Source organism: Delphinapterus leucas, chromosome 4 (assembly GCF_059928025.1).
Source record: "Delphinapterus leucas isolate spDelLeu-1000000601 "Yukka" chromosome 4, BTC_Dleu_Yukka2, whole genome shotgun sequence".
Taxonomy (NCBI): domain Eukaryota; kingdom Metazoa; phylum Chordata; class Mammalia; order Artiodactyla; family Monodontidae; genus Delphinapterus; species Delphinapterus leucas.
The window spans coordinates 52,500,204-52,522,354 of NC_143132.1; the positions used below are offsets into that span (position 1 = coordinate 52,500,204).

Below are 22,151 nucleotides of genomic sequence, written 5' to 3' on the forward strand. Positions count from 1 at the left end.
TTTTATAGATGAAAAAACAGACAGACTGTGCTGTTAAGAAGATTGTCTATGGTTGCTGGGAAAAATCAGACTTTTAACCTAGACACTCTGGTTCTAGAACCATGTTCTCATCACTGTGTTGCATTGAAGGAGTTGACGAGAACACTGACATAGGTTTGTTACTTGCTAAAATCAGAACTGTGGCTAGTATGGAGTTTGTGTTCTGTTGTATGATTTGCATACAGGTGGGCACCAAACTAGTTGACCTCCAGAGGACAGAAGAGAGAAACATGGAGCCTGCATTATACTATAGAAGAAGCTCTCATTCCCCAACATCCCCACAGTATCTTCCCCAAAGTCTGGTCCCAGGATGGCTGAAATTCCCTTTCCAAATCCGTCCTCTGGGTAAAATGATGATTGTGTCATCTTGACACATGTGTTGTAAACTACATGTCACAGATAATTAGATACTTATACACTTAAAGTACAGAATTTAAAAAATTATTTACTTTTTAAATTTGCTTTTTCAGGACAGGTTTTGTTGCTCAACATATACACACAGAAAAGGGGCAATTTTTGTAATCACCACCTCGTTAAGAAATAGAGCAGTGCCCGTACTGTTGAGTGCTTTTTCCCAAACTCATCAACTTCCTTTTGCATGAAAGACAGCTACTTACTATCCTGACTTTTGAGATTTCATTCTCTTATTTTTCATCAATTTACCACCCATGTTAGGTATCCCCAAACATTACATTTTTCAGTTTCTCCCTTTTTTAACTTCATGCACCATCCTTCATGCACCAACATCATGCACCTTCATGCACCATTCTATGACTCGCTTATGTTTTTAGCAATGATTTGACATTCATCTATGTTGATGTGTAGCCTTAGTTTGTATTCCATTGTACACCTCAATTCATTTATTCTGTGTATGGTTGATGGATAGTCCAGATAGATAATCCAAAAACTCCAGAATTTTTGTCACTAAAACAACATTGCTCTGAATATTCTTGTACAATGTCTCCTGGTGTGTATTTAGAAACAAATCTCTAGGTGCATACCTAGGAGTAGAATTTCTGTGTCATAGTGTGTGGTGGAGATTGTTTATTACTATCTACCCTATTCTTACTCCACAAAAATAGAGAACTAGAGAAGACATTTCCCAGCTTTCTTGCAGCCATTTGTGGCTATGTGGCTAAGTCCTTGCCAATGGAGTCTAAGTGAAACGAAAGTAAGATGCTTCCTAGTCTAGGCCTAAAAAATAGATGTGTACTTCTCTATGCTCTCATTCCCCTTCCCACGCATACTCTGGGACTTTGATGTGCCTGCAATCCAGCTTACAGACCATGCAAACATGGACAGTGACCTAAGAAAGGATAAACTAATGAGATAGGAGAATCCTCCAAAGTCACTTGGGACTGTTATATGAGAGGCAAATAACACTGAGATTTTATTTTACAGCATCTTGACCTCTAACCTGTGTAATATATAACATATGCACACATTTGATTTGACTAGGTTATGCCAAAATGTTTTTTTCTAAACTGGTTGTATCAGTTGGCACTTCCACCAGTAGAGTATGAGTTCTCATTACCATAATTCCTCCCCACATTTGGTATTGTCAATCATTTTAACTTTTACAACTCTAGCAGGAATCAAATGCTAGCTTGCTGAGATTTAAGTTATATTTCCCTAATTACTATTGCTAATTTTTTTCATATGATTTTTGTTCAATCAGGTGTCTTCTTCTGTGAAGTACATATTTAAGTCTTTTACCGATTTTTCTATTGATTGTCTTTTTTCTTAACAATTTGTCAGAATTCTTTATAATTGAAGGGAACATACTGGCCCCTTGTCAAATATATGTGTTGCGAATACTTTCATTCTGTTTATGGGGATTGGTGATTTTTTGTTTGTTTGTTTGTTTTAATAAAACCAAATGTCTCAACATCTTCCTTTACTATTTTTGCTTTCTTTCTTTACGACATTGTGTAAGAAATTCTTTTTTTCCTAATATCGTGAAGATATTAACCAATGTAATCTTCCAAAAGCTTTAGGTTATTGTTTTTCACATTTAGTTCTTTGGTTTACTCACTCAAGTTCCAATATGCTCTTCTGCACAGAAGAATAAGGGTGGAGTTAAAACTGGCAGATGGAAATTTCAGATAATCATGGGTGTGCCCATGGGCATTTGTATTTCATGTGAATGCCATCATTAATGTGTACTGAGAGGGAAAAAAAAGATTGGGAACAACAGGTTGAAGACATTGTTTCCAGAAGTTCCTTCAGTGTGACTTAATAGGAACAAATAATAAACTCTGCTGTTAGACACACTCCTAGATCAGGTACAGACCATGCTAGATCTGGTTTATCAATGCTTCATGTGAAAAAGACCTGGAGTTCTTACCCTGTTTCTAACTTGTGTTTGGCAAGATAGACATGCCTCCAACTGTGTGACATGGTTGCAAAAGAACCTAATGAGATCTCGGCCATCGTCAAGAATAGAATGTACAGACAACGCGAGATAATTATCTCCCCTGTAATTTGTATTAGTTAGACAATAATTAGGCTATTGCATATCTTTCTGGTGCAGCTCTTGAAGAGGTACATAGGTAAACTAGACATCACCATGAGCAGTCCGCTGGTGATGGGGTGAGAAATCACTACAGATGAACAGCACTTGAAGGAATTGGAAAATCTTAGCTTAAAACGGAGAAGATGTAGCTAGGCTATAAAAACTGTTTTAGAAACTTAAAAAAAAATTTATGAAAGAGAAGTCACATGTCTTATCTCAGACTACTACAACAAAATACCATAGACTGGGTGACTTAAACAACAGATGTTTATTTTTTACAATTCCAGAGGCTGGAAAGCCCAAGCCCAAGGTGCCAGTAGATTTGGTTCTTGGTGAGGGCTGTCTTCCTGGTTTGCAATGACTGCCATTTTGCTCTATGTTCACATGTTCTTTCCTCAGTGCATGCTCATGGAGAGAGAGTTCTCTTGTCTCTTGCTCTCCTTTTTAGGGCACTAATCCATCATGAGAGAACCACTCTCCTGACCTCATCTACATTTAATTACCTCCCCAAAGCCTTATCTCCAAATACCATCACATTAAGGGTTAGGGCTTCAGCATATGAATTTGGGGGGAGTGGGATACAAACATTCAGACCATAGCAGCACATTCCTACTCCATGTTTCTCCAAGTAAACACTGGGGACCAATGGGTAGAAGCTATTAGGGAGCAGGTTTGGGCTGATTGAAAAGGATCTTTACAGGAGGTGGACAGTGGATCTTCAAAAAGAACTGATTGACTCAAGAAAGTAGTGATCTCTTTCCCAACCCTGTTGGCATTGAAATGGAATCTGGAAGGCCATTTATCAAGGACATTACTAGGAATAGCTAATATTTATTAGTGGTTACTACTGGCAAGGATTTATTCGATGCACTGTTCCACGTATTCTATTTAATACAGTGGCCCTGGGAGATGAAATCTATTTTGTCATCATTCTTAAATGAAGGGCCTGAAGCTTAGAGAGGTTAAGTAATTTGCCCAAAGTCACATAATTCATGAAAGGCAGAAAGCACATCTGTCTTATGTCCAGAGACTGAATTTTCACTCACACTGATTCTTACATGTCAATACTATAGAAAGATTTGGTTCATCAGAAGAGAAGCTGTATTATGTGGTCTTGAAATACTACTACTTGATTCTAACAAAATACAAATGTATTAACTACGAAGCATAAACCAGTATGGAAAGTAGACACCAGAGGGAATGGGAAAAAGGGTAGGTAAAATTTAATGAGGGAGGAAAAGGCCTGGAAAGATCCTAAGTAAAAGGCACTGGTCCAGGAAAAATATTTTCCTGGCTGAGTGTAGACAAGGGGCATTTCCTGTGTGCTGTGCACATGTGAGAGAAAGGTGAAGGGAGAGTAGGACAGCAAAGACATAAGACATACAAAAAACTTTCCCAGCCATAGCAGAGGCATCATCTGGACATCAGAAGTGAGGTTCCAAACACCGCATTTTGCTGATAGTCAGAAAGAACTAAGACAAACAAATAAGGGATATCATCTTTACATCAAGTGTCCAGAGACCTGCAGCGAGCTTCCTTTCATTACTCTTCTTGCAGATAATTAATTAGCACCCCTCCCTTACAAAAAAGCAGTGGCAGATAGATGCTAGTTAGATTTACATGGACTATTTTCAAGCCTTCATTCATTCATGCATGTGGGGATTCATTTAACAGATATTTTCTGAGTGCCTCCTATTTGCTAGTCACTTTTCTTGGCACTGAGGATCCAGCAGAAAAAGAGTAGTCACCATCTCACCCCGCAAAATAATTCCCTGTCTCCACTGAGTGTATTCTCTGGAGCAGAAAACCACATGCAAAAAAACAAGATGAATATATAAATGTAAGGTGTGTTAAAGAGTCAGAAGTGCTAAGGAGAAAAACAAAGCAAGGAAAAAGAATAGGAAGTGAGCACGTATGGAGAACTGTTGAAGTTTTTGATCAGATTTTAACTGCTTATTCAAACTAAAAAGGAGAGAGGAAAAATGCTCAAGAAAAGAGGATGTGTTGAGGTCCAGTGTGGGTTTTAAGTTCGTGCTTATGAATCACAAGTACTGTGAAAGATTTCATGGCAAAGTGAAAAGGACATTGAGAAAATCATTTCCCTTCTTTTATCTTCATTTCCTCATCTTTAAAATGGGACTCCTAACATTAGCCATCTAGGCCACATGAGGCAGGCATGTGTATGTCTCAAATGAACGTGGGCTTCACAATGTAAAACAATATATACATGACTTCCCTTTACTTATCCTCATTTCCTCATCGTTCAAATGGAATCCTAATATTAGCCCTATAGGCTACATAAGGTGTGTGTATGTCTCAAATGAATGTGGCCTTCAAAATGTAAAACAATCTATTGTATGACTTTACTACAAAAATATTATTTCTATTTTTGAGTATCCCCTCCTCATCTCTGAATATAGAGAGAGATAGATATATTCACACACACACACACATACACACATGTACACACATACACACAAATACACACATAGAGAGGGAGGGGAGGGGGGAGCAATTTTTGTAGAGAATGAGAAGGATACACACATACACACACACATGTTGTATCCAACCCATCTCGTATCGCATGTAATTCATCTACTACAAATATTCAGACAAGGAATAAGCAAATCCGGGGGACTCTGAGGCTCCCGGGAGCCTCTCAGCAGACCAAGAGCATCACATTCCTCTTCCACTCAGTTCTCCTTGGATTACTGAACACTCTTTTCAGAGCTTTTTTAATCACCGCCTGAAAAGCTGGTTTCCTTCCTCCATTCAAGATACTCAACAAAATGGAACTTGTCGACTGTGTTTATGGTAATAAATCTCCTTTCCAGCATTTCTCCTGACATTCTAATGCCTTCCTGAACATAATAGAAAGGTCATTTTCCACCTGAATTCATCTTCTCCAAGCTACCTTATATTTCTGCAAATCCAAGTTTCAACAAGTTTGACTTCATTCCTTCTATAGTATTTTATTTGCTTTAACCAAGCTAAAAATCCCAACTGCAATCTCCCGCTCTCCTCTAATTGCTTGAGTGGAGATTATGTTTTATTGGCTGACTGCATAATGTAGATACATTTTGAAAGTTGAACTGTTCCTTTTTCTTGAGTGACAGAGAATTAAATGCTCTTTCAGATATTGCCCAAGGATTTCTTATGATTTTTTTTCCTGCCTCAATTCAATAACTTCCTATGTGTCAATTATGCCCAGATCAGCATTCTCACCTAAATATAAAACAGTCCCCCAGAACTCCTAAAACCTGAGCGGGGCTTTCACTTCCTGCAACCAACTCAGCTGTACTGTCAGCTATTTCACAATCCTGTCTTGGGCTTCCAGAGGAGAATTCAAGTAGTAGCCTTCCAGAAGTCACACATTCTTCCTTGGTAAGGAATTCCTTCCAGTAAAAGTAGTTGTATTTAATCTGAGTAGGGTCAGGTGTTGATTTAAGTGCAATCATCATTTCTAAACATTTTATGGGATATAGAGTCATTTAAAATGAAAGTTTGTGGGGGAGTGGAGCTACTAAGATTTTACTTGGGAAAATCTTGGACTTCTTTTGGCCAGTGATAATGACAAGACAGAGGCACGCACTTGCTTATTTTGTTTAACCTATTTGTGGCCTTTGTTCCTCTATGTATATCAGTCCATCCACTTCCCGGAAACGGTGGATTAGCGGCTTCTGACCCAGGAGGCAGGCTGCGGCCCTTCATCTAGAGGAACAGAATCCCCGGACGATTGCAGCGGACCACACCTTGACCGTGATCTCTTCTGTGCGAGGCTGGAAGCAAGCGATCCGCCCCTGGCGGGTGGCGATGCCCCAGCCGGTTGGGGCAGCGGAGCACGAGCACTTCCGCGGCCAGGGCGCCGCCAGCCGGGCTCTCTCGGGTCCCGAGTCAGGAGCCAAGAACCGCCCACGGTGTCTGTCCCGAGGGATGTAGACAGGACAGTCCTCGGCCATGGAAATCAGTTGCTGCTCAGAAAGACAGTGCTTTGCTAAAGAGGAAGAGCGGGGGTTCCCCTTGGGACCCTGCCAACTCTCCCGGAGCGTCAGCGGGCCCTCCTCCCAGCCGCGGGTTCGGGGACATAGGTGTGGGGAGGGAGGGGAGCGGGTGACAGCCGAGCACAGGAGCGGAGGGACCAGAGGAAAGCGAAGGGAAGAAGCGGGAGGAGAGGAGAGAAGACGAGAAGGAGGGAGAACGGGATCTGCTTCCTGGCCTGAGTTCTCAGGACCAAACCCAACTCGGGTCTGGAGAATGGAAACCACGGCCAGTTTCTGGGGGTCCGGCAGGACGCGGCGGTGGACAGCAAAGGCGAACCTTCGCGCGCGGGCTCTGGGCCTGAAGGAAGGACTAGGTTGGAAGAAGGGAGGAGGAAGAGAAGACGAAATCACGCCTCTTTTTTTCTGTTTTTATTTCTGTTTTTGCTTGTGTGTTTTCTCTACCGAGCGCAAAAGGGAATCAGCCGCTTCTCTGGCCTGGGGAGCACCCAACATTTGATGAAAACAAGAGCATTTTTTTCTTCTTTGAAATAAATTCAGCAGCACTGCTTCTCTTTTCACCACCTCGGTTTTTCTTCTTCCCCAGTTTATTCTCTGGTATACCATTCCCACAGCATCTCTGGTCTAATTACCAGGTGTCTTTGGGACCAATTGAACGAACTTGTCTCGGTTTTTACGTCCTGTGTATCAGGGTTTGTTTCGATTTTTGTTTTTGTTTTAATCTGTGTAAATGCCTTCAGAGTTTACTATTCCGCTAAGCTGGACTTCCACTCTCAATGTTCCAGTCCTTTCTAGTCCAGGGGTTTCATCATGAAGTGAGCTCTGTCCCTCCCTACCCGCTTCCTTGCAGGAACACATTTTCATTCTAAGCTCCGTGCATTCCAACCCCTCGCTGCGTTGCTGTTTTGCCCTCAGGCTCTCAGAGCACATCAAAGGAGTTTGCTTTGACTGCCCTTACAACCCAAGTGGTGCCTACTGGTGGGGCTGCTCCCTAGACTGGGAATCCTCACCATTTAACTCCTTAAAAAAGAAAAGAAAAAAACTGTTTCAGTTCTCGATAATAACAATGATAGAAATGCTTAGACAGGCTCTGAAGAGCTGTTCTCTGCAAGCCCAACACAGTACTTCCTTTCTCCCTCTCCTACCATCCTTTTTCTCCACTCCTCTCCCTCTCTATCAGCACCTCAGTTGTTGGCATCTCAAAAACTAATTCAACATCGTGGACTTAGATATGAGAAAAGAGCTGGTATCTGTCATTTTAGCTGCACTGTAAAGTAGCACAACCATTCATTCTACTAACACGCATTGAGTACTTACTAGATGCCAGACTCTGGGAACTGGTCCAGGAACTGAAAAGATAAATGATGTGTTTTTTTTTCCATCACTTTCTCTCCCTCTCCTGCTGTCCTATCTCCTCTGTCATCTCCATCAACATTGAGAGTTATTGAGCTATTGAGCCCTTAATTTATGCCAGGCATATGGGTAGGAGCTCTACACGCATTTTCTCTTTTAATTATTATAAGGACCCTGATAATGGAACATTCTATTTTATAGGTGAGAAGACTGGCGATTAAAGAAGCTAAGTAGTTTTCTCAAGCTCATTCATCTAGTATGTGTTGGTGCAGGGGTTTACAAACCAGACAGTCTGACTCCAGACTTGTGGCACATCACTAGTAAGTCACTGTTCCAGTGGAGGAGCCAGACTTGTAAACAGATAAATATAATTCAAAGAGGTAAGTGCTAGCACTGTAGAAATACAGAGACAGCATGACTAACACTGCCTAGGGGAATCAGGAAAGGCTTTTTAAAAGACAACTTGACATGTGATGTGGGTCTTGAAATATGAGGAGCAGTATCCCAGGAAAACAAAGGGATAGATGTAGTAGGTGCATTTCAGGCTGAGGGAAACATATATGTACTGACACAAGTTGAGAAAGACTGCCAGGGTATGTTTAGGAAACAGTGAGTTCAACCTGATTGAAGCATAGTATTCATGAGGGAGGGTTGTGAAATGAAACTAAGATGGGGAAATATGAAACTGGGATGAGAATGTCAAGGACTTTAGAGATCTTGCTAGGAAGATTAGCTTTCATTTGTAGGTAAAATGACTCCAGCAGAGATTTTAAAGAAAGGGAGTGACATAATCAAATTTCTGTGTGTGTGTGTGTGTGTGTGTGTGTCTGTCTGTCTAAGATGACCACAGGGAAGTCTGGAGAAAGTAGCTTAGAGCCATCCAGGTGATGGGAGACTGGTTGGAAACTTGCTGTACAGGTGATGGGGACCTGGGCTAGGAGTATTGAGACTGGAAAGGAGAGGTTTTGTTCACCAAAGAAAATTGGCATTAGGACTTTATCTGTTTCTAGAATAAAGGGCTTTAGGCACAAAGAATTTTATTCAAAATAAAAAAGGCCTCTTGAGAGAGCACCAAATTAGCCCTCTTACTTTTACAGATATAGTTAAGTCTATGAAGCTTTGGAAGATTAAACCACACAATCAACTAGTGGAAGAATAATAGCCACTTTTTATTAAGAGAAGACTGCCCACACATTTAGCATCCTTTAATACAAGCAACCCTCCTAAACTATGAAGCTAAGTGCAAAGCTGCTCTTTTGTCCATTTAACAGATAAGGAAGCTGAGGTCAGTAACCTGATGAAGTCTGCACAAATAATTAGAGGCAGAACTGGGATTCAAAACTAGAGATATTTGATCCAGGATTTCTTACAGTTTTGTATGCTGCGTTCTGCCATTAGGCATCTTACTCTTAATCTAGTGCTCTCAGGCATCACTGGCCACACATTTTCGACGGTTTGATTGTCTTCTGCATGACTATGCCCTGAAGTAGCATTTATTGTGCACTCACTATCTACCAAACACACGAGGCAAGATACCCTGATGATCCTCTTTAAGACTGGGGGTTTTATGATACAAGAAAGAGCAAATACAAATGACATCAACATACAGCCAGAAACATAGCTAATCAAAACTATGAATGGAATACACATGGAATACACATGAAGGGCTATTGAAAAAATAGCTACTTTTATTCAGCACTTTCCTGTGCCAGGGGCTTCACATGTATTATTTTACTTAAGAAAACCGATGTAGACAGGTGAGATAACTTGCTCAGTGTCACATAAATACTAGATCAATGAGCCAGAACTCAAGCTCCAGTTTATCTGACACCAAACACTATTAGAGTGGTTAGTGAAGAATGAAGTCAGTTCCATGGACAGTATGGTATGCTAGTAGTTTAAGAACCACGTCTCAAAAACTAAGCCAAAAACAGTCTGGATTCGTAGTGTTTGCCAATTTCCGATTCCCACAGTGTGTAAATAATTCCACAATGGCAACTCCAAGCTACCAGCGTGACATCACTGAAGGTGGCATTTGGAAGCGATGGGCACAAGCAGCTCTGGAGAGCCTGCAGCCTACAACCGTACCACAGAGGAGGAGATGCTCGGGCAGTGTGTTAGAGGAGAAGTGGGAAAGATTAGGGGTAATTCTTGGAGAAAGAAGGAGTAATGCATGAAGGCTGGAATGGGGATTAGTTTAGTTACATTCAAAGAAGGTAGATAGATTGAGCTAACTGTAGTTGGATCAAGTAGAAAGTGTGATTGATGATTGGCTGCAGAAAGCTTCTTGCTTAAAATCACCATTCCTGAAGGGTGGCAATTTGCTTGAAAATAAAAGACCAAAATGTTGACTTATTTCATTCAAAACTTTCTACAGGCACTTGTCTTAATCACTGCTAAAACTGAAACTATACTTAAAAGACTGAAACTGGGGCTAGATGAATTATAAAGATTGGCCAATATGAATGTCTGGCTATTTATCTACTTTTTCTTTATGTAAGGACAACAGCAGACTGATGAAGGTGATAAATCGATGGAAAATGAGCTTTAGCAAACATATGGACAATAAAGTTGAAAAGAATTACTCAGTGCTCACTTTCAAAAGAAGTCCTGAGGAAATACTTGCTTGTTTGGCAGACTTTCTGAATGTACTTTATATTGACCTGTATTCAGGGGAAATAAACATATTTGCAAATACTTTAGAATATTTATTTTGTCACTTTATTTCACATCCTTCTAAGCATAGAACAACACTAATGCTTCCTTCCTTCCCCACAGAATCAGAGAGTGCATAGGACAGTGAGGAGAAAAAACATTAGCAAGTACCTGCAAATAATGCCTGTTTTCCCTTTGTGTCAATAATCTAGCCCTTTGAAAGAAGCAAGGACGAAAATAAGTTTAGGTTTCCTATGTTGCAGAATATTTCTATTTTTTCCCTCCATAATCAAAGCTCTTGTTGTACACAATCTGGACAGAAAGCATATTGGTCCTAAGAATCAATTAAAAAATGACATAAAGGAAATGAAATGGTTGTCTACTGTTTTTGTCTGCTCCTTGGGGAATGGCACCCATCTCTGTGATTCTGAGGTACTGTCAAGCACGATGCCCACTTGCCCTCTGGCTTCAGGGGTGGACATATGACTCAGGCCTGGCCAGTCATGTCCATCTCAAGAGACGGACAAAGCCAATCATATCTTTTCTAAGAGTGAGAGGCTACCTCTAAGATTTCAATCTCTGTGGATATAGGCTTAGGTTTGAAAGTATCTTTTTGGTCAAAAGTAGGTTTGAAGGTACCTTTTTGGTATGAAGGAAGTTGGGCTGCAGTAGAGAAACTGAGAAAACAGTCCAAGACAAGCAAAGGCATGTAGAGCTGGAATATGGAAAAAAGGACAAAGAGCCTTGACAACTTTGCTCAAATGCTTTGATCGTGATATGCCTAAAAATATACATACTTTGGGGATTCCCAAAAATTTAAACTAGTAAGTAAATCATTTAAACCCTCTTCTTTTCTTTTCTTTCTTTCTTTCTTTCTTTTTTTTGTTTTTTGGTTAAACTCTTTGGACTGGGTTTTTGTCACTTTCAGTTGAAAGTATCCTGACCATTAAAAAACTTTAGTAAAAATTTCCTGACCTGATGACAAACTCCTTTTGGCTGACTGAGATTATGAAAATAATGTCTTTCTAGCTAAAAACAAACAAACAAAAAAACTAGCAGAGTAAAGGGGGTGGGGAAATACCAAGAACTAAATTCCCTTTTGGGCCTATATTCTAAGATATGCTTATTTAATTTTGTGTTTTCCTGACCTATGATTCATCTCTCTTTAAACGTCTCTTTCTTTCATTGGCACACAGGCCACAATACTTTCATTTCTCCTTTCATAAATTATCACGGCTTTATTATTTGATTCAAAATGCTGAGCTTTCACTGAATAGGCAAAAGACAAGGTACTAAGTTGAGAGGAAAAGAAAGGAGAAGGAAAGGCTGATCATTTTAGAACTGGAAGGACAAATCAGCACTAGAAAAAAGGTCTTCACATCTTAAGTTTCATGGCAGGAATTCGAGCAGATGGTGAAAAATCACCTCAAGATAGGGTAACTTGGGAGTTTTTCTTAGACTTTCTGGGAAGATCTCAGAAGGTGAAGTGAGAATAGATAATGCTGGTGTGGAAGAAAGACCTGAGTAACCAAGGCTCATCTTCTCAGTCAGGCTAAATATGTATGATTCCCCCTCTAGTCACACTTCTCAAGCTGCCTTTTGACGTATCTCTGCCTTTAAAGGTTGAATTAAGAGTTCATTTAATCCTGAACTCAAGATTCAAACTCAAAACCTGAGAAATCACCATGGACCTTGCCCTCTTTTGAAATGTCCTTGAGTCTAGGAAAAATAGTCGAGAGTTATGTTATTTGGGGATTCTCTTCTAACTTGATATGTTAATAACACATGGACAGTATGCTTCACTCTATAACTTGGATGTCATTCTTTATAAAAAGGCAAATCATTTTCCTTAAGAGATGTATCAATTAACTGGTTTTAATAGAATTTCAAAACTGGAAGCAATGGCCAAAAATAATTTAATCTACTTCCCTGCTGGCTCTGACACATCACAGATTCTGGTGATTTCAATGAAAGCATATACATGTTTATAAATCTTTTTGTGCACTGGATTTTATAGCTGTTTTTAAATGTATTGTGTTTTCTCATAAGTTTTTCACCTTGAGGTACAATTATTAAGTGAATTTCTTGCCCTTACAAAGAAAAGTAAACACATTAAACACCTCCATGTAACGTTAAAATGTTGGGCATCAAATTAAATCAAATATTTGTCCTATAGCACTGTTAGCTGAATAGGTTATGAATCATCTATGTTCGTGGAATACAATGCTTTGAATTATAATGTTGCCAAATCCACCAGAAAAGAACAAAGTATAAAGAACACTGAGGCTTAAAACCCTGAATACTGAACCACCACTGTAGACTTTGCAATATTGATACTGCATCCATAATCATGCCTTAGAGAAAGTTTATACAGAACACTATTCAGAATGTCTGTTCTGAAAAGAGTTTGGGCAAATATACTGTATTTAAAATTGATTAATAATGTCTTATATGCATCCAAAATTTTTTATTGTTCTGAGAATTTGACTAAAAATTTACAGAGTATCTTGTGTATTTACTCCACCAGAAAGTGGTCCATTTTCATTTAAGCAAGAGTGGTACCCATACCTGTGTAAATTTTGGTTAAGACTTCTGGATCCTGGGACCTCAATGACCTCATCTGTCATATGATACTGACCTGGTGGGTTTTCTAATTATGCTAAAAAGCTTTGAAGTATCTAAAGGGGGAAGTGAAACTTCAGGCTACTTATCAAACTTCAGTCAAAGCAGCCTCACCTGTATCAGTTTATTAATTACCTTGCACTATAATTTATTATTCATCAAGTATTCAAGAATTGATGAACTCATTGGTCAAGTAGTATTATGTGTCTACTAATGTGTCTGTCTATTCTAGGCATATAGCAGAGAGTAACACAGACACACATTTCTGCCCTCATTGAGCTTTCAATCTATTATGCTCTATAGGGATAGAGACAACAGAGAAAAAAATGAAGCACAAAAGGGAGATAAGGAGTACTGGGGATGGGGGTTGAAAATTTAAATAGTTGTTCATGGAAAGCTTCAGTGAGAAGGTAATATTTGTGCAAGTACCTTGAAAGAGGTGATGGAGTAAGCTACACTAATAACTGGGTTAAAGAATTCCGAGGATTAGAAACAGCAAGTGCAAAGGCCCTGATGTGGGAATATGGTAGGTATATTTAGGAATAATGAGGAGACCCGTACGGTTTGAATGGGTCAAACGGGGAAATAGGAAATTTGACTTCAGAGTGAGCCTTCATTAGAAGAAAAAGGTTTGTATTTAAATAAAGATTGAAAACTCTTCATCTAAATTATTGTAAGGCCCTAAGAAACATTAAAATTATAAGATTCTGTCATATATTACATAATCAATGAGACTTCATTCAGTGTTATTCATCTTTTTTTTTGCTAATTAATATCACTCCTTAGGGATTATGCATTTACGTAAGAATTTCTTCTTAATACTTTCCTGTAAACTCTTGCAACTATCTTGCTTATTTTAAGGAAAACTAGTATAGATAACCTGGGCTTAGTTAATACTTCATTTTGGTTTTCCAGAAGTCCATTAAATCCATGGTGATCTGTTTTAGGAAATCAAAAATACATTGTTTTCAACTTCTATAGTCATTGCATGTCCACTTCAAATTCCTGAATGAAATTATCATAGATCAGAATGGCTAGCAGATATATGACAAAGCAAGTAGCGATAACTCTGGAGAACTTTTTGAGGGGTAATCAAGTTGAAATTTCTTTTGAGGTATCAAACATTTGAATAACTACGCTCTGAATCACTTTTACTTACCCCAAACTGAAAGAACCATATATTTCAGTTAAAAGTTGAAAACACATAGAGAACTCTAAGGAGAAACTCTCAAGTTGTAGGAGGAACTTAGAATGTTATAATTTTTGAGTAAATTTTATGCACCTACCGAAAGCGCTAATGAATTATGAGTGTTTAATACACTAAGAGTTTTGGGAATCTATTTTATAGTTATGGTGTATGTTTCACGGTCAAAGGGCTTAGCTAGATTCTTTCTCCATTCCTCATGTCTAAGACAGGAAGGAAAACGACTAAGTGGATTTCTACTTCGACTGAAATAACTATGAATTTCTTTTTGTACCCAGACATTGAGCGAGCTACAGTCTGAAATAAGAACATAATGTTTACCATAGGCTTTGAAAGTTTTTGCGCTCCTGAGCTCCAGTGATACAGCTTTATTAGCTGATGTTATTGAAGATGTGAGTTGCAAAATTTTATTCAAAACCGTGACTGATATTACTATTAATCAAAATTAAAAAATAAACTTCAAGGGAATATTTCTTAGGAGGACAGATACCCATCTGTTCCCCAGGCCTTATATAGAGTCATTTTAGGAATCATTGACTTAAAAACCTTAGGGTCCAGAAATAAAACAGAGCTTTATCTTATACCTGTGTAATCTCTGTGCCTCTTTAAATAGTTATATCTTCTTAGACTTAATATAAATGCCACTTAGCCATCTATTTCAATTTTCTCATCAGTGCATTAGGCAAGGCCCTTGCCCATTCCCATCCTGGTCACTTGAAACCTTTACTAGTCAGGATTCTATTCTCCTGTGGCTCTGTTTTCTTCTCACTGATAGCAAATAGTTTTCTTTTTCACTCTCTTCTTCCTGTAGATTAGGTTTCCTCAGTTTATATTTCAAAGTTTTTCACTATGGTGACTAGGTCTTGACTCATTCTCTTTGCTTTCCCTAAACCTTAGTTCTGCCTAGTTGTGATACTGTGTGTTATACTAAGAAATTTAATATTTGGTCTTGACTCCATCCCTGGTAAGAGCTGCTAAAACCCTTGTAATTTCCTACGTGAGTACAGTGGTAACATAATGGTGCGTTTTGCTGTGTTAATGAGGTAACTTTGGAAAGTCCCTAGGTCACCTAAGGATGGGGCCTGGTTGCCAGGAGATCCAATCTGACTCTGTGATTAGAGTGTGAAACTTTTAGTCCCAACTCTGGACCTCCTGGGAAAGCAGTGGGGCTGGAGATTGAGTTCAATCACCAATGGCCTAGAATGTAATCAACAGTGCCTATGTAATGAAGCCTCCATAAAAACTTGAAAGGTCTGTGCTCCAAGAGCTTCCTGGTTGGTAAACACGTGGTTATTTGGGGAGAGTGGCAGGCTCAGAGAGCATGGATGCTCTGCTCTCCTTCCCACAGGACTTGCCCTAGGTATCTCTTCTATCTGGTTGACACTATAACCAGGCTGATACTGTGAGAATTTAGTTGAATTGTAGAACATCAACCTAGTGTCCAAGAATTGCTTTGGTGGTATGCAAAAAAAAAAAAAAAAACCCACACGTTGGAACTGGTACCAGAATCATACTAGTCCAATCATTGAAGGCTCAGTGGAAACAGCTTTCATCTCCTTATTTCATTCTCCCTGTTAAGTTTGTTTCAGGGTCTATGTTCTATAAAAAATTTTCCTCACTATTTATCATTCATACATAAATACTTACAGAGTACCCAGTGTATTTGCAAAGTATTGGCTAGAAATGTGTAATCATTGATGGAGAGGTGGGGTCGGGGAGAAAGTGAGTCAGATTTGTTGCATGCTCTTGAACTGCATACATGTTTTGTTCAAAAACTAGGAAGGCACACAAAACACTATGATAAATGTGGTAAAGAACAAATGCCACCAGCCTCCAAAGCTATCTTTTGGAAATTTCATCTCCAGTGGGAAATTGTTTATGTTGATCAGAAGAAAAAAATCACGTCAACTCTTCAAATGCTCACATGCCCCACCTAGCTATGTTGTCACATACTGATGAAGTAGTACAGATGGGGCAAAGGTTCCTGGCCTGAGCCTCTGGAATCCTGAGATCTGACCTCAACAGATTCTAAGCAGGAAAGCTGCCTACTGTGCTGTCACTGCTTTGAGCATACTGTCCTGACTGATGATGAATTCTTTTATACTGGAGATGCAAAATGCTTCTCATGTTTCAGGTAACAAGAAATACATTTTCCTCTGGCTGAACATTATTCATTTTATTCCTTGCAATAAGCAGTCCCCATTATGATGCTCTGAGGCATGATTAAACTGGTAAATATCATTGGAATACTATGTTTTCTTGGTTGTAACAAAAGCACTTGTGGTCCAGATGCAGCTGGAAAAGCTCTTCCTGTTAAGAACTAGGTAAGGTGGATCCAACCCCCCATTCCCCAAATCTTGACAGACAAATACTCTCTCTACTACATTATTTTGTGGAGCTTACATCTCAAGTTTATTTCCAATTCTGAGCTCTTACTTATGCTAAATTACTAGAAATGGTCTTGTCATCTCATATGCACTGTATCTGTCTCATGCAGATAGGGTGCACTGCCTTATTAATTTCCTCAAAGACAATGTATTTGAGAGTAGGAGGCTTTATTAATGTTTTAGGAATTTATGTTTCAATCAAGCCCCCCTCAACCAAAAAGGAAGTCATAAATTTATTTTTGCACATATCTGATAAGTGAAGTGGATAGTGATGAGCAAGTAGATAGAAATGAAGCTCTAATATCAAAGTGCCTTTGGTAGAATGGTGGCATTACTCTTACTATGAATCACGAATCACTGTGTGAACTTGGAAAAGTTACTTCATATCTCTGGGCTTCAGTTTCTTCATGAGTAAAATGAAGATAACATTAACATCTCCCTCGCAGGATTTTTTTTGGAGGGGGAATTATTCCACTAGTTCATATAAATTGCTTAGAATAACCTAACATATAGTAAGTGTTCAATAACTGCCATTAACTAATTATTTATAATATATTTAAAGGTCTTCCACCATTTCAATTTATAATTGTATGGCTTAGTCTTTGTCCCTTCTTCTTTTCTCAGCATCCCTGTCTTCACTCCCCTGCCAAATTCTTATTTTTATTATTTTGTAATTCCTCATTTTATTTTTATTATGTTAGTTAATATAGAGTAGTTTCACCATCACTTTGTGGCCTTAGCTATATAAGACTAATAGCTTTTGAAGTTACTGCTCCAAGCGGCTTGTTAAGGCATTTTCCTACACTAGGACAAATTCCTCTCTAAAAGGAATTCTGGACCAACTGACTGTACTACATACAATCATACTTGTCATAAATGTGGGTAAGTATAATATACTTAATTTATAGAATGTATTTTGATCCGACATAGCTGCTCACCTTTGAAGTTGGTACTCTGATGTGTCATCATACTTATCATACTTTGATTATAAGAGACTGACTTTTGCTCAAGGTCACTCGCTTGTGCAGAACAGGGGCTTTACCTAGGCTCTGATTGCTCCCCAAAGCCCACACTCCTTCTACTGTATCTAGCCAGTTATTTGTGTGATCTCATTTAATCATCACAGAAATCTCAAAAGGCTAGCACTATTGTTATCACTTTTTACAAGTAAGGAAACTGAGGCTTAGAGGGGTTGAGTTCACCAAGATCATGCCCCTGGGAATGTCAAAGCCCAAATCAGACAGTCTGCCTTTGCAGATCAACTTTTTAACAATTAAGTTGTACTAACTCCCACGCCAAAATAAAGGGGGTCAGATAGACAGAGGGTGGGTTGGGAGGGATCCAGGTTAAATATATAGTTAGGATGATTTGTTCGAGTAAGAGCTACTTAGAGCTGCTGTTAAAGGGGAAACAATTCCCTAAAGGAATTCTACAGGATCCCATGGGAATGCTAGCAATTCAGCCATACTTAGCTCATGGAATACTGAATTAAAAGGCATCTGCCTCATAGCATTAGCCTTCTTGTAGGTTCATAAGATGCAAATGAAATGCTAATGTTAAAACCAAAAGGGAGAAACTACTTATTCTGAGAGGAAAAATATAAGAGCTCTACTCTAGAATACTGCGAATGTAATGTAAGGAGAACCGGGAGGACAAGACTGGCAGGCTTTCGATAAAAATCACAGCGGAAGATGGAGCTTAATAGTTTGGAGCAGGAAAAGAGAAAGAGTTCAAAGGCGTGTGTGGGCGCGCGCGCGCACTCCCGCTTGTTTTATTATTTCTCCTGCCACAAACTTCCCTCATCCCCATCTAGCTGGTGACTCAAGTCTTCTGATGAAAGCGCAGTATGTGACGATTACTAGTTGGCATTCTCTGCTGGAGACTAGTCTCACACAGGGGTGTCCCTGTGATGCACGGAAGGCTATTTAATGCCCCGGCGAAGTGGTTCTGGGACCAAGATTTTATTATGCTTCGTGGATGAGACTTGTGATCCCACATCCCTGATTTAGAGCCACTTAGGGCTCCGACAGCTCCACCCCGGTGTTCTAGAGGGAAAAATTCCTTCATGCTCTCTGCCTGATCTGAAAGCGACACAGCTTCCTGACGTTCCGCCTGGGAGGTGGTTCAATCTTTAGAAATTGCCAGAGAAGCCTGTCCATCTGCTGGGATGCCTGGCTTTCTGGAACGGACAAGGAGAAACTTGGCTTTTAATCTGAGTAATTTGAGGATTTCTGTTTGCAACTTAAAATCGCCGCTTCATTCAAAATAAAAGAGACACTCGCTCTGGCTTTTGTAGACATTGGGAAAATCCGTGTAACGAAGTATGATCTAGAAATTCCTGATTTAATTTCCCCCGGGAAAGAGTGAATATTTTCTATTTGCTAGTGGGCAGTCGACTCAAGTAATCTGCCTGCAAAACAAGGTGCGTGCGAGAAGGGCACGTGGCGGGAGTAGGGCGGAGGAATCAGCCTAGTGAGTTACCCCCCCACCCTACCCCGCCAACCAGTAGCTGTTCCTGTTAACTCCCAGGAGGCAAGTTCCCCGATTTGCCACCTCCTCCAGCCCCTTCCTCCCTCCTTCGCTCTCACGCTTGGACCCGAAGTGCGAGTCCCCGGGGAGGTCCCGACCCCCACCTCCCTGCCCCACTACTCTCCTTATAGGAGAAGGAGGCTGAGATATCACGGCCGAAAAGTCCCTGAGGAGTGAGCCAGTGGATAGGCGCCTGGGGGCAAGAAAAGGGCAGTTTGAACCGTGGCGAAGCTGCGTGGGCAGCGTGAAGTGAGAATCCGTAGGACGATGGCAAAGATAACGCCACAGGGAAGTGGCAGTACTGGGGGCCCACCCAGAAGCGCGCAGCTCTTGGGAGGGCTCCCTATTGGCGGGCGTGCCCCAGGGGCGGAGCCACTAGAAAGCCCCGCCCACTTGGTCTCCGGGACTCGGTGAGCGTGACAGACCAGTGGAGCTCCTGAGGCGGACTTCGTCTCGGACTCGGTCCTGCAGCGCCTCTAGGCTGCAGATCCAGCTCCTACCACCTGCGCTTGGCTCCACGTCCCGCGAAGCTGGGGGGAGAGAGGAGAGAGGGAGGAGGCGAAGGGAGGAGGCAAGCGGCAGCTTACACACGCCTTCCAGTCCCTCCACTCAGAGCAGCCCAGAGACCGCTGCTGGCGCCGCTGCTATCGCTGCCACCGCCGCTACCACCTGAGGAGACCGCCTGGACCTGTCGCCCCTCCCGGCAATTCTTTCCTAGCACCAGGCTTTTTATGCGCACTGCCACTACCATTATTATTATTATTCCAAGAGAAGGAAAATAACAGACCAGCTAAAAAGAATCACGTATACCTTTCCGAATTACTCAAGTGTCTCCCGGGAAGAGAGGGTCGCCGGTCCCGGGAGGAGCAGCCGAAGGGGCCAAGGGCGGGTGTTGACGGGGAGACAGGAGGAGTTGGGGCACTGCGTGGTGGAAAGTTGCGAGCAGCGGACACCCGAAGGTGCAGCGCCACAGCCCAGGGGGCGGTGTGTCTGGGACAAGCCGCTGCCCGCTGCGTCCGGACCCGCGAGCGCGCGGGCAGCGCGGGGCCGGGGAGGACGCCCCCTCCTGCGGCGCGGACTCTGTCGGTGGTCCCCGAGGAGGAGGAGGAATATGGCATCGAAGGCGGCCTCCTCCTGCCGTCTGGTCTTCTGCCTCTTGATCTCCGCTGCTGTCCTTCGGCCAGGTAAGAGCAGGGGCCTCAGAGCAGCCCCAGGCCAACCTGGGCAGGGAGGGCAGTTTCCTAGGTCCCCGGCCCGGGCCTCGCACCCCCGGGGAGGCGCGCCGGGGCGCGTGGGGGAGGTAAGGGGACGGCGGTGCGGGCACAGAGCTGGCCCTGGGTACCCTCACCTGTACCGCATATTTGGGCTCGACCGGTTGGCCGAAGTTGGGGCAGCGACTGGGGGGACTTGATAAATCTCCAGGAAGTTTGGGTGCGGCCGGGGCCGGGGCTCCGTGGGGCCCACGGGCAAGATTCATCTGGCTCTCTCCCCTTCCCCCCTGCGGCTCCAGCCTGGGCGGCGAGCTCTCGCCCTCTGACCACCTCTCCAGTCTCTGGATATCAAAGTCCACGTCACTGCGCTCTGGGCAGTTTTCCTTTCGCTTAGCTCTTGGAGGCAATAGCTCGCACTTTTTCGTGATAAATCCCCTGGTAACTTCCCGTGGTGAGAGGCGAAGGGAGGGGGAGGGGTAGAGGAGGAAGGGAGGACTTTCAATCACTCCCTTTTAAAACCTCCTAAAGCTCCGACCGTGGTTTGGACGTCGTCTCCCCCATTGTCTGGGTGGGTGGTAAGAGTAGGGGTGATGGCGGGCAAAGAACGCAGCCTGGACTGGAATTCGCAGCCAGGTTTGTGAGCCCTTAGTGAGGGGGTTGTGGATTGTTCAGGACCTGTGACCTAACCTCAGTTCTCAGTTCTGTATTGAGCCTCATAAGAAAAAAAAAAGCAAAAGCCCCAACTATGAATATATCTCGCCTGGAAATCTCTTTCCTTGCCCTTAGGGACGTTTCCTGGCACTGTCATCCTGAGACCCGCCGGGTGGCTGAAGTGAGTTGACCCTAACAGGAAATTCTGTGTGCTCGCCGTCGCTTGACAGAGCAGCAGGTTAATTTTTCTCTAGACACGAAGATTTGGGGGGAAATTTTTTTCTCCCTTTGAAGTTTTGATCTCTAGCCCCTCGTAGACAATTGCAAAAAAACCTCCTACTTCTTGTTATTTCGGCTTCTGTTTGTACTCTTGCCCCTCTCTTTAGTTTTTATCAAAGAAAAACTCACTTCCTTTTCGCGTCTTTAATTTCTGCACATCCCTTCAGTTGTTGGCATGCTGAGGTCAAAGAAGGGGGTTTGAAAGCCTCTGGAGCTCTCCCAGAAAAGGGAGGAGAGTGGGGCTCGGGGTTAGAGTCTGCAGATCCCTAGTGTTTGTGAACTGCCGCCGCGGTGTGTGTTAGTGGTGGTGTACGCGCGAGGTGCGTGCCCCCTCCCGTTCTGCTCTCATTTTTAAAGTTCCATTTCGAGTCGAGGTAATGAGCTCACCTGCTGTTTTGAGGCTAGAGCAAGAGGCGTCTGTGACAAATCGCCGGCTCTGGGGCTGGGACTGTCAATCGAGAGTCGAACAGGATTTAAAAGCAGGTGGAGGGGGGTGAGAACCCCCCGGGAGGTGGGAAGGAGAGACGCCCTTGGCTTTGGTACTGTACGGATTTCACTTTTTCCTGATCCCAGTGGCTGGTGTGGGATGGAGGGGCACTCACTCTGGAGCCGAGGGGAGAGAGGAGGGAGGATGAGGGTTCTGTAGTTTGTTCAGTGCGAAGATCCACACACCCACAGTCCCACAGCTGGTTTTCGGTTTAACCCCCT

The 22,151-nt window shown here is 42.0% G+C and overlaps 1 protein-coding gene across 2 annotated transcripts in view; it reads left to right on the forward strand.

The window, feature by feature from the left end:
- Window positions 1–19,719: 19,719 nt before the first annotated feature.
- The window catches only part of ALCAM (activated leukocyte cell adhesion molecule), a 193,819-nt gene continuing 191,387 nt past the window's right edge, over window positions 19,720–22,151 (forward strand). The window contains exon 1 of one of the 2 annotated variants that reach the window (XM_089910513.1): window positions 19,720–20,486. In XM_089910513.1, coding sequence (XP_089766639.1) covers window positions 20,414–20,486 — 73 coding nt within the window. In that variant the 5' untranslated portion in view covers window positions 19,720–20,413. The remainder of the gene's footprint in view (window positions 20,487–22,151) is intronic. The other variant, XM_089910512.1, reaches the window with a different exon arrangement.